Source organism: Trichechus manatus, unplaced genomic scaffold, assembly GCF_000243295.1.
Source record: "Trichechus manatus latirostris isolate Lorelei unplaced genomic scaffold, TriManLat1.0 scaffold00216, whole genome shotgun sequence".
In the NCBI taxonomy this organism is placed as follows: Eukaryota; Metazoa; Chordata; class Mammalia; order Sirenia; family Trichechidae; genus Trichechus; species Trichechus manatus.
The window spans coordinates 2,659,210-2,671,557 of record NW_004444152.1 but is presented as its reverse complement, the minus strand read 5'-3'; the positions used below and the strand labels follow the sequence as shown (position 1 = coordinate 2,671,557).

General features: G+C 39.6%; 1 protein-coding gene across 1 annotated transcript in view; it reads right to left on the bottom strand.

Annotated features, from left to right (window-relative positions):
- Nucleotides 1-5,401: 5,401 nt before the first annotated feature.
- The window catches only part of LOC111822836 (zinc finger protein 234-like), a 23,520-nt gene continuing 16,573 nt past the window's right edge, over nt 5,402-12,348 (bottom strand). The window contains exon 5 of the mRNA XM_023742735.1: nt 5,402-7,624. Within this exon, the coding sequence (XP_023598503.1) occupies nt 6,153-7,624 (1,472 nt within the window). The 3' untranslated portion in view covers nt 5,402-6,152. The remainder of the gene's footprint in view (nt 7,625-12,348) is intronic.

Sequence of the window (12,348 nt, the reverse complement as noted above, 5' to 3'; positions counted from 1 at the left end):
TATTGTAAACTCTATCACTATGATGAGATTATGTGTGATCTCCTTATGTGTTGTAAATTCTATCACTGTGATGAGGTTATACACATGAGGTTGACAAGATTAGATAGTGTCTTAATGCAATCTCTTTCGAGATATAAAAGAGAGAAGCGAGCAGAGACACATGGGAACCTCATACCACCAAGAAAGCAGTGCCGGGAGCAGAGCATGTCCTTTGGACCTGAGGTTCCTGTGCAGAGAAGCTCCCAGACCAAAGGAAGATCGATGACACGGACCTTCCTCCAGAGCTGACGGATGCTATCAGACCAAAGGAAGACTGATGACAAGGACCTTTCTTCAGAGCTGACAGAGCCTTCCCCTGGAGCTAATGCCCTGAATTTGGACTTCTAGCCTACCAGACTGTAAGAAAATAAATTTATCTTTGTTAAAGCCATTCTCTTGTGGTATTTCTGTTATAGCAGCACTAGATAACTAAGACATCAAGTAAAATGAAGTCCTTGACAACTTCAATCTCTTCTCCATTTATCATGATTTTGCTTATTGGTCCAGTTGTGAGGACTTTTGTTTTCTTTATATTGAGATATAATCCATACTTAAGGCTGTGGTCCTGGGTCTTCATCAGTAAGTACTTCAAGTGCTCTTCACTTTCAGCAAGCAAGGCTGTGTCATCTGCATATGGCAGGTTGTTAAAGAGTCTTCCTCCAATCCTGTTGCCGCATTCTTCTTCATATAGCCCAGCTTCTGGGATAATTTGCTCAGCATACAGATTGAATAAGTATGGTGAAAGGATACAACTCTGGCACACACCTTTTTTAACTTCAAACCCCACAGTATCCCTTTGTTCTTTTAGAACCACTGCTTCTTGGTCTAAGTTCAGGTTCCTCATGAACACAATTAAGTGTTATGGAATTCCCATTCTTTGCAATGTTATCCATAATTTCTTATGATCCACACAGTGGAATGCCTTGCATAGTCAATAAAACACAGGTAAACATCTTTCTGGTATTCTCTGCTTTCATCCATAATCCATCTGACATCAGCAATTATATCCCTTGTTCTACATTCTCTTCTGAATCTGGCTTGAATTTATGGCAGTTCCCTGTTGATGTACTGCTGCAAACGCCTTTGAATTATCTTCAGCAAAACTTTACTTGTATGTGATATTAATGATATTGTTCCATAATTGCCACATTGTTAGATCACCTTTCTTTGGTATGGGCACAAATATGGATCTCTTCCTGTAGGCTGGCCAGGCAGCTGTCTTCCAAAATTTTTTGGCATAGACAAGTGAGTGCTTCCAGCCCTGCATCCATTTGTTGAAACATCTCAATTGGTATTCCATCAATTCCTGGAGACTAGTTTTTCACCAATGCCTTCAGGGCAGCTTGCACTTCTTCCTTCAGTACCATTGATTCTTGATCATATGCTACCTCCTGAAATTGCTGAATGTTGACCAATTGTTTTTGGTACAGTGACTCTTTGTATTCCATCTTCTTTTGATCTTTCTGGCATCATTTAATATTTTCCCTGTAGAATCCCTGAACATTGCAATACGAGGCTTGAATTTTTTCTTCAGTTCTTTCAGCTTGAGAAATGCTGAACATGCTCTTCCATTTTAGTTTTCTAACTCCAGGTCTTTTCACATTTCATTATAATATCCTTTGAAACCTTCTGTTCAGCAATTTTACTTCATAATTTCTTCCTTTTGCTTTAGCTACTCTATCTTCAAGAGCAAGTTTGAGTCTCTTCTGACATCCATTTTGGTTTTTCCTTTCTTTCCTGTCTTTTTAATGACCTCTTCCTTTCTTCATGTATGATGTCCCTGATGTCATTCCACAACTCGTCTGATCTCTGGTTATTAAGTGTTCAGTGCGGCAAATCTATTCTTGAGATGGTCTCTAAATTTAGGTGGGATAGTCTCAAAGTCGTACTTGGGCTCTCGTGGACTTGATCTAATTTTCTTCAACTTCAACTTGAATATGGGTAATTGATTATCTGTTCCAGCTTCGTTCTGACTGATGATATTGAGCTTTTCCATCATTTCCTTCCACAGACGTAGTCGATTTGATTCCTGTGTATTCCATCTGGTGAGGTCCACCAGTATAGTCACCATTTATGTTGTTGAAAAAAGGTATTCGCAATGAAGAAGTTGTGGGTCTTGCAAAATTGTATCATGTGATCTCCGGCGTTGTTTCTATCACCAAGGTCATATTTTCCAACTACAAATCCTTCTTGTTTGCAATTTCGCATTCCAATCATAATTATCAACGCAACTTGATTGCATGTTTTATCAGTTTCAGACTGCAGAAGTTGGTAAAAATCTTCAATTTCTTCATCATTGGCCTTAGTGGTTGGTGCATAAATTTGAATCCTGGTCATATTAACTGGTCTTCCTTGTAGGCATATGAATATTATCCTATCACTGACAGCATTGTAGTTCAGAACAGATCTTGAAATGTTCTTTTTGATGATGAACGTGATGTCATTCTTTTTCAATTTGTCATTCCCGGCATAGTAGACAATAAGATTGTCTGATTTAAAAATGGCCCATACAAGTCCATTTCGGCTCACTAATGCCTAGGATATCGATGTTTATGCATTCCATTTTTGAAGACTTCCAATTTTCCTAGATTCATACTACATTCCATGTTCCGATTATTAGTGGATGTTTGCAGCTCTTCCTTCTCATTTTGAGTTGTCCCACATCAGTAAATGAAGGTCCTGAAAGCTTGACTCCATCCACTTCCTTAAAGTTGACTCTACTTTGACACAGCTCTTCCCTAGTCATATTTTGAGTGCCTTTCAACCTGAAGGTTCCATCTTCCAACACTGTTCATCAGACAGTGTTCTACTATTCATAAGGTTTTCACTGGCCAGTTTTTTTCAGAAGTAGACTGCCAGGTCCTTCTTCCTACCCTTAGTCTGGAAGCTCTGCTGAAACCTGTTCACCAAGGGTGACCCTACTGGTATTTGAAATACCTGTCGCATAGCTTCTAGTACCACAGCAACATGCAAGCCACCACAGTACGACAAACTGTTATTTTAATGCCTTCATATGTTATTACTGAAATAAAACAAAACTCAGATTCCTGTACATGAACACTTATATCCATTTGAAAAATATTCAGTATCACTGATGTGCTACTCATTTTTTAAAATCTCATAATCATATGATTTCCAGGTTAAAGAAAAGTCCATTATACATCTCAATACACATTTCTTTCCAAAAATCATGCATTACTGCCAACAGAGAAAAGCATGTCAGTCCTGTCCCAATAATGAACACGTTTGATACAATTACCAAACTTTCACAGGTTTGTTTTTGGTATTTGTTTCATGGTGTGGGGGAAGAATATGGTGTAGAGAATTTAACAGCATTAATGTCCTTAAAATAAGGCATAGCCCCTACCTCAGAAGTTTTGCTCCAAAAAAATAATAATAATGCTACAGCAATTAGAAGACAATCATATCAAACCTGGAACAAACTGCAGAAAACCAGGTATCAATGATAAATCAAAGGTTGACAAAAAAATTGTCATTGGTAATGCAATGCAGTGAATTACTTTAGTAGGGCCCTTCTAGCCATAATCTTGTAACCCCAAAAAATGATTTGGTGGGACAATACAAATCACTTATAAAGGTCCACCAAGGAGACTGGACAGTTTTGTTAATGCAAATAAGGTGCATGGAAGTCTTAAGCTGGTGGGACCATGCGAGTACAGTACATGGAGGCTTTGTAGGGGATTGGTCAGATTTGCCATCCCGCTAGGCTTAAAGGGAGCCAATCCAGGAGGTTGGGTTGGGAGACCTCACCACCATCAAGAGAAGCCAAAAGCAGAGTGCATCCTTTGGACCCAGTGTCCATGCACTGAGAACCTCCTAACACGGGACACAGAATGAGATAGCAAGCAGCAGTGGCAAACACGGTAGAGTCCAGCAGCAGTGAAAGGGAGACAGCAAAACCAGGACACCAGTACGAGATGTGCGTTGGGCTTCCCAGTCTATAGAGTGAGGTCGCTATGGTGGGCACGCTGGCCCATGCAGGGTAAGTGCTGAGCACCTTCAGGCAGAAGTCTTGCTGGCAGAGGAGTGACTCAGGGCACTTGGTGGAGGTAATGAGCTTTGTTAACAATTGCCAAGCAGGGCAAAGGCCAGGCCGAGAGCAGGGGCCCAGAAGCAAAGGACTAGAAGCAGCTGTTCTGATAAAAGAACTGTATCCTGAGTTGTTCTTGTTACTTCCAAGTTCATCCTGATCCTGGATTGTAACCTGTCACCTCCCTAATAAGCCCCATAATCGTGAATACGGTCTGTGAGTTCTCTGTGGCCATTGCAATGAATTATTGACCCCAGCAGAGAAGTACAGCGTGCCATTCAAGGGACAGCTGGTGTCAGAACTGGTAAAAAGGCTGGAGGGTGGAGGTATGCCTGACCTCCACCTCACAGTGATCAGCTTTGGGCTGACCCTGGTCATTATCCCCACTGCAGTTAGCTTCTGATTCTATTACTACTACTATGGCCATTTCATGCCATGTAACCTAATATATTCTCAGATTTTGGAATTAGCATTTAGAAATGTTTGTGGGACCATTATTTTTCCTACTAGATGCCTCTACCTCACACCCTATGTACGTGCTCTGTCTGGAATACTCTTTCACTAAAATCTTCCTAGCCCCATTCCTTACTTCATTCAGGTCTTGATTCAGTTTTAATATTACAAGACAAGCATTGTCTATCTACCCTATTTAAAATACCATACCCTCTTTATTCTCCTTGCTCTGTCTTATTTTGTCACATATATTTTTTGTTAATGTGCTTATCCCCTATCACTCCTACTGGAATGTTACCTCCAAAAGTAAGATTTTTGTAAGTTTTGTTTATCATTCTCTCCTCAGGGCCTAGAACTGCCACTGTACACAGCAGGTATCTACATACTTGTTGACTTAAGGAATGAGTTAATGTACAGAGGGACCTTTCTTCCTGAGTCATGGAGATAGTCTTGGGCCCATGATGATTCTCTCTCCCCCTCCTGAAGTCAGGAGGTCTAACGCTACACCTTTTTACAGTAACTACTTTAGACACTTTCAAAGTATTATGGAAAAACCCTGTGTAACACCATTGAATACCCATTCAATTGTTTAATATGGAGTGACTTGTTACAATGTTAAGAATTTTTCAGTCTGTACTGCCAGAAAAATCACAAAAGATACTTCAATTTATACTGTACCCAACTGATTGAACAGTACACAGTGCCCCAAATAGTAGGATCGAAACTGCAAACAGAAGCTATGGAGAGGATGGGAGCCTACTGCGGTACGCTGCTGTAGTTGTGTGCCAGAGTCCATTGTGAATCATAACGACCCTACAGGACACACTAAACCTGCCCCTTAGGTTTTCCTAGCCTGAAATCTTTACGGGAGCAGATCATCAGGGCTTTACTACACCAGCTCCATTGGTGGATTCCAACCACCAACCTTTTGTTTAGAAGCTGAGCACTTAAATACTGTGCCATCAGGCCTAGTTTCCAAAATGTTACTACCCTATTAATACTGCAGATTACAATACTGAGTAGTTTTCCACATTTAAACTAATGTTTGCTTTCTTGGCTATTCATTTTTACCAGTATCCTTTCTGAATAAAAATTTCAAATATTGTACATTGACTCTGTTTCATTCATTTAAGAAATAAGCATTGAACATACCTACAAAGAATAAGCAGCAAAGTCCCTGCTATGACAGAGCTTACATTCTAGTGGCTATCAATTTTGGAATGCCCATCACTATACTTTTGTTAAAGACCACATCAAACCCTTATTCCTCCCAAGCCCTATCTCTTGAGTGATACCTCATAAATTCCAACATTCTGACTGAAGCCCTTACTGCACCACTTATAAAGGTTCTCCCATGTGTGCTTTGCTGAAAGTCAGACTTTTATTAAAGTTCTATTAAATTTTATTAAACAAATGTTATCTCTTTTGAAACTTGATTACAAGATTCAGGGTGTACATAAGTTTTTTAAAATCTTCATTAAGTAGAATTCTTTCCTGTGAGGATTCTGTTCTTATCACTATTATCACTTTCAGAAAATTTAACAACAGCATGCATTTTCTGATTTAAAAGATTTGATCTCCAACTGAAGCTTTTACCACAAATCTCATACTACTGAGGTTTCTCCCTAGTGTGAACTCTCTGGTGAGACTGTAGTTGTGAAGATCGACTAAAGACTTTATCACACACATTACATTTGTACGGTTTCTCTCCAGTGTGGACACTCTTATGATATTGAAGACTTGAGGCCTGACTGAAGTACTTGCCACACTCTCCACACTTATATGGTTTCTCTCCTGTGTGGACCCTCCAATGCATGCTAAGATTTTTGCTCCATCTGAAGCTGTTCCCACACTGTTCACATCTGTATGGCTTTTCATCAGTGTGGACTCTTTGATGGCTTTGGAGGACTGAATTCTGAGAGAAGCTCTTCCCACACTCTTCACATTTGAAGGGTTTTTCTCCACTGTGGACCCTTTTATGGGTCAAAAGTTGTGAAGCCTGTCTGAAGCCCTTCCCACACACCTCACATTTATAGGGTTTATCTTCTGAGTGGATTCTACAATGAACTCGAAGATTTGCTCTAGTACTGAAGTACTTCCCACACTCTTCACATTTGAATGGCTTGTCTGTACTGTGGACACTCTGATGGATCAAAAGATGTACAGCCTGCCTGAAGCCCTTACCACATTCCTCACAATTATAGGGTTTCTCTCCTGTGTGGATTCTACGATGAGTTTGAAGATTTGATTTTCTACTGAAGTACTTCCCACAATCTTCACATTTGAATGGTTTTTCTCCACTGTGGACTTTGCGATGGGACAGAAGTTGTGAATTGACCCTGAAGCTCTTCCCACACTCATCACATTTGTAAGGTTTCTCTCCTGTATGGATCCTGCAGTGAGTATTAAGTTGTGCTCTATGACAAAAGTTCTTACCACATGTATCACATTTGAATGGTCTCTCCTCAGTGTGGATTTTCTGATGTTCCTTAAAAAGCCAAGGGTACAGAAAATCCCCCCTACATTCCTCACAATTGTACGGTTTCGCTCCTGTGTGATCTCTGCGATAAACATTAAGTGTTGCTCTCTGTCTGAAGTGTTTTCCACATTCCTCACAATTGTGCAAATTCTCTATAGTATGGACATTCAGATGACTCTGCAGATGTGAGCTCTGACTAACTTCCTTATCACACTTATCATGGTTACGGCAGTTCTTTCTCATGTGAACTCTCTGATGATTACGAAGAACTGAGATATAACGGAACCTTTTTCCACACTCACTACATGTGAGAGACTTCTCTTCTGAGTATAATCGCTGATGAAGATCAAAGCTGGAGACATCATTGACAGTTTTTGTATACTCATTACACGGGTTAGGTTTCTCTCCTGTGTGAATATTAGATAGTCCTCCTACAACTGGAGAGGGTGAATCACCTTGTTTGTAGAACTGAGACCTATTTATCATGGAATCTTGACACCTGGTTAAGTCACTTGCAATTTGTTGCCAGATATGCAAGCTGGAAAGGTCCTCGTGTGCTCCTGCTTGTAGAACAGTCTCCACCTGCCTTGGGTTCTTGTCTCCTGTAAGGACAGAGAATTCAGATATAGACAGGTAAAGAGACTTCTTGAGAGTTTTGAATCTTTCATACTTAGTCAGGGAATGAAACATTACTGAATACAGGGATGGTTCAGCTGATCTTTCCCACTGCATATCATGTTCTCCGGTTTGCATGGCATCAAAACCAAGAGAAGATTCACTGGGATACAACCCACTAAGCATTAAAAACTCCCATGAGACAAGACCAAACCAACTATGTGAGGTAACATTTAGCAATAAAAGCCTTAATTTAAAAAATTGGTAATATTATTCAAATTATTAAACATTTACTATTTCTCATGAATTTCAGTTACTGTAGAATCTTGGATAGTAAATTATGTAGTTAGAAAAATCATGTTGAAAATAAAAAGGAATCAACAAGGTATATGTTTTATTATGTACACCTTCATTAAATTAAAATTTTAAAAATGGATATATGAGAACTTTAAGGAAAAGCAACACAATCAAAATTCTGCATACTTCTAGATCATTTTTCATTAAATTCTCAATTAATGGAGTAGCCCTGGTGCCACAGTTGTTAAGTGCTTAGCTGATAACCAAAAGATGACAGTTTGAACCCACCAGCCACTCCGAGGGAGAAAAACGTGGCATTCTGCTTCCATAAAGATTTACAGCTTTGGAAACCTTATGGAGCAGTTTACTCTGTCAAACTGGGTTGCTATGACTTGGAACTGACTTGTAGGCAATGGATTATTGCAGGAAATTTTTAGAGAGGAGAATGTCACTTTCCTCTTTGTAGGAATAGCCGATTAAAAGCTGCCTCCTTTGTTTTAGCAGGTATTTAATCAGTTTGTGTAGAACTCTGTCTTGGGTTATTTTACTGGAAAATTACTCCAATGCCTAAAGAACTGAGAAACCTTGGAACGGTTGTAATGCCTTACAGATTAGGGAGAAAAACACACTATCCCTTACTGACTAAAACACAGCATATAAGCAGAGAGTGCTCATTCGTCAATGAGGAAGAAGAGGAAATAAAGTTGAAGTGATGACATATACTATTCTGAAACCTGACAGTAATTCAGACATTCCCAGTCTCCAGGGAAAAAAAAGGAACCAGTGCAAGCTAATCTTTGACATCAGAGACAGAGATGAGGAGAAAGAAAAGGACAAGGCACAGTAAGATTTTCTGAAAGCCAACCCTAAAAAGGGACTTACATGCTGCCTGGAACACTACTCACATAAGCCACTTCCATGGATGGTTCCTTACTTCTTTTCTTTGTTTGTTCATTGTTGTAGTTTAAATGAAAGTTTACATTTCAACTTAGTTTCCCATACAAAAACTTATATATACATTGTCATATAACCCTAATTGTTCTCCCCATACTGTGACAGGACACTCCTCCTTTCCACCCAATTCCCAATTTCCCACGTCCATTCAACCACCTCCTAACCCTCTCTGCCACCCCATCTCACCTCCGGACAGAAGCTGCCCGTTTAGTCTCTTGCTAAGAGACACAATCCTCACGATTATCACTGTATGTCCCATAGTCCAGTCCAATCCTTGTCTGAAGAGTTGGCCTCAAAAACTGTTTTAGTTCTGGGAGGACAGAGAAGCCAGGACAATGCTTTCCGGGGTTCCTACATTCTCGGTCAGACCATTAAGTTTGGTTTTCTTACTAGAATTTCAGTTCTGTACCCTACCTTTCTCCCGCTCATAAGGGACTCTGTTGTGTTTCCTGTCAGGGCAGTCATTGGTGGTAGCCAGGCACCATCTAGTTCTTCTAGTCTCAGGCTGATGAAGTCTCTGGTTTATGTAGCCCTTTCTGTTTCTTGGGCTAATACTTCCCTTGTGTCTTTGGTGTTCTTCATTCTCCTTTACTCCAAGTGGTTGGGGCCAACTGATGCATCTTAGACGGCTGCTTGCAAGCTTTTAAGACCCCAGACGCCGCTCACCAAAGTAGGATGCAGAACATTTTCTTAATAAGCTTTGTTATGCCAATTGACCTAGATGCCCCCCTGAAAGCATGGTCCCCAGACCCCTATCTATGCTACTCTGTCTCTCAAAGTGTTTGATTGTATTCAGGAAACTTCTTACCTTTGGTTTAGTCCAGTTCTGCTGACTTCCCCTGTAGTGCGTGCTGTCCTTCCCTTCATCTAAGATAATTCTTATCTACCATCTAGTTAGTAAATAACCCTCACCATCACTCCCCACCTTCGTAACCATCAAAGAATGTTTTCTTCTGCGTTTAAACCTTTTCTTGACTTCTTATACTAGTGGTCTTATACAATATTTGTCCTTCTGTGACTGATTAAATTCACTCAGCATAATGCCCTCCAGATTCCTCCATGTTATGTTTCATGGCTTCATCGTTGTTCTTTATCATTGTATAGTATTCCATTGTGTGGATGTACCATAATTTGTTTATCCCTTCGTCTGCTGATGGGCACCTAGGTTGTTCCCATGTTATTAGTATTGTGAACAGTGCTGCAATGAACATGGGTGTGCATATATCTATTTGTGTGATGGCTCTTATTTCTATACGATATATTCCAAGGAGCCGGATAGCTGGATAGTATGGTACTTCTATTTCTACCTTGTTAAGGAAGCACCTAATCGATTTCCAAATTGGTTGTACCATTTTACATTCCCACCAACAGTGCAAAAGAGTTCCAGTCCCTCCAGAACCTCTGCAACATTTACTATTTTGTGTTTTTTGGATTAATGCTATCCTTGTTGGGGTGAGATGATATCTCATGGTAGTTTTCATCTGCATTTCTCTAATGGCTGATAATCGTGAGCATTTCTTCATGTGTAGCCACCTGAATATCTTCTTAGGCAAAGTGCCTGTTCATATCCTTTGCCCATTTTTCCATTGGGTTATTTGTCTTTTTGTTGTTCAGGTTTTGCAGGATCTTGCAGATTTTGGAGATTAGATGGTGATTGGATTTGTCGTAGCCAAAAATTTTCCCAGTCTGTAGGTTGTCTTCTTACTCTTTTGCTGAAGTCTTCTGATGAGAATAAGTGTTTGACTTTTAGGAGCTCCCAGTTATCTAGTCTCTCTTCTGGTGCTGGTGCATTGTTACTTATAGTTCGTATTGTGTTGATGCTATTTATTAGGGCTCCTAGTGTTGTCCCTATTTTTTCTTCCATGATGTTTTACCGTTTTTGATTTTATATTTAAGTCTTTGATCCATTTTGAGTTAGTTTTTGTGCATGGTGTGAGGTATGGGTCTTGTTTCCATTTTTTGCAGATGGATATCCAGTTACGCTAGCACCATTTGTTAAAGAGACTCTCTTTTCCCCAATTAATGGACTTTGGGCCTTTGTCAAATATCAGCTCCTCATAGGTGGATGAATTTATGTCTGGATTCTCAATTTTTGTTCCATTGGTCTACATGTCTGTTGTACCAGTAACAGCCTGTTTTGACTACCACAGCGGTATAATAGGTTCTAAAATTAGGCAGTGTGAGGCTTCCCACTTTGTTCTTTCTTCCCTTTCCATATGAAGTTGGTGATTTGTCTCTCCATCTTACTAAAAAATGCCAGTGGAATTTGGATTGGGATTGTATTGTATCTGTCCATCGCTTTGGGTAGAACTGACATTTTCACAACGTTGAGTCTTCCTATCCATAAGCAAGGTATGTTTTTCCACTTATGCAGGCCTCTTTTGGTTTCCTGCAGTAGTGTCTTGTAGTTTTTATTGTATGGGTCTTTTACATCTCTGGTTAGATTTATTCCTAAGTATTTTATCTTCTTGGGGTCTACTGGAAATGGTATTGATTTGGTGATTTCCTCTTCGAGGTTCTCTTTGTTGGTGTAAAGGAATCCAACTGATTTTTGTATGTTTATCTTGTATCCTGAAACATTGCAAAAATCTTCTATTAGTTCCAGTAGTTTTCTTGTGGATTCTTTGAGGTTTTCTGTGTATAAGATCATATCATCTGCAGAGATACTCTGACTTCTTCCCTACCAATTTGGATGCCCTTCATTTCTTTTTCTAGCCTAATTGCTCTGGCTAGGACCTCCAGCACAGTGTTGAGTAAGAGTGGTGATAAAGTGCATCCTTGTCTGGTTCTCGTTCGGAATGCTTTCGAAGTCTCTCCATTTAGGATGATGTTGGTTGTTAGCTTTGTATAAATGCCCTTAATTATACTGAGGAATATCCCTTCTATTTCTATTTTGTTGAGAGTTTTTATCAAGAATGGGTGTTGGACTGTCAAATGTCTTTTTTGCATCAATTGATAAGATCATGTGGTTCTTGTCTTTTGTATTATTTATGTGATGGCTTACATTGATTTGTTTTTCTAATGTTGAACCATCCCTGAATACCTGGGATAAATCCCATGTGATCATGGTAAATTATTTTTTTGATATGTTGCTGAATTCTATTGGCTAGAATTTTGTTGAGAATTTTTGTGTCAATGTTCATGAGGGATACTGCTCTGTAATTTTCTTTTTTTGCGGTGTCTAACCTGGTTTTGGTATCAGGGTTATGCCGGCTTCATAGAATGAGTTTGGGAGTATTCCATTCTTTTCTATGCTCTGAAATACCTTTAGTAGTAGTGGTGTTAACTCTTCTCTGAAAGTTAGGTAGAATTCTCCAGTGAAGCCATCCAGGCCAGGGCTTTTTTTGTGTTGGGAGTTTTTTAATTACCTTTTCAATCTTTTCTTTTGTTATGGGTTTATTTAGTTGTTCTACTTCTGTTTGTGTTAGTTTAGGTAGGTAGTGAGTTTCTAGAAATTTGT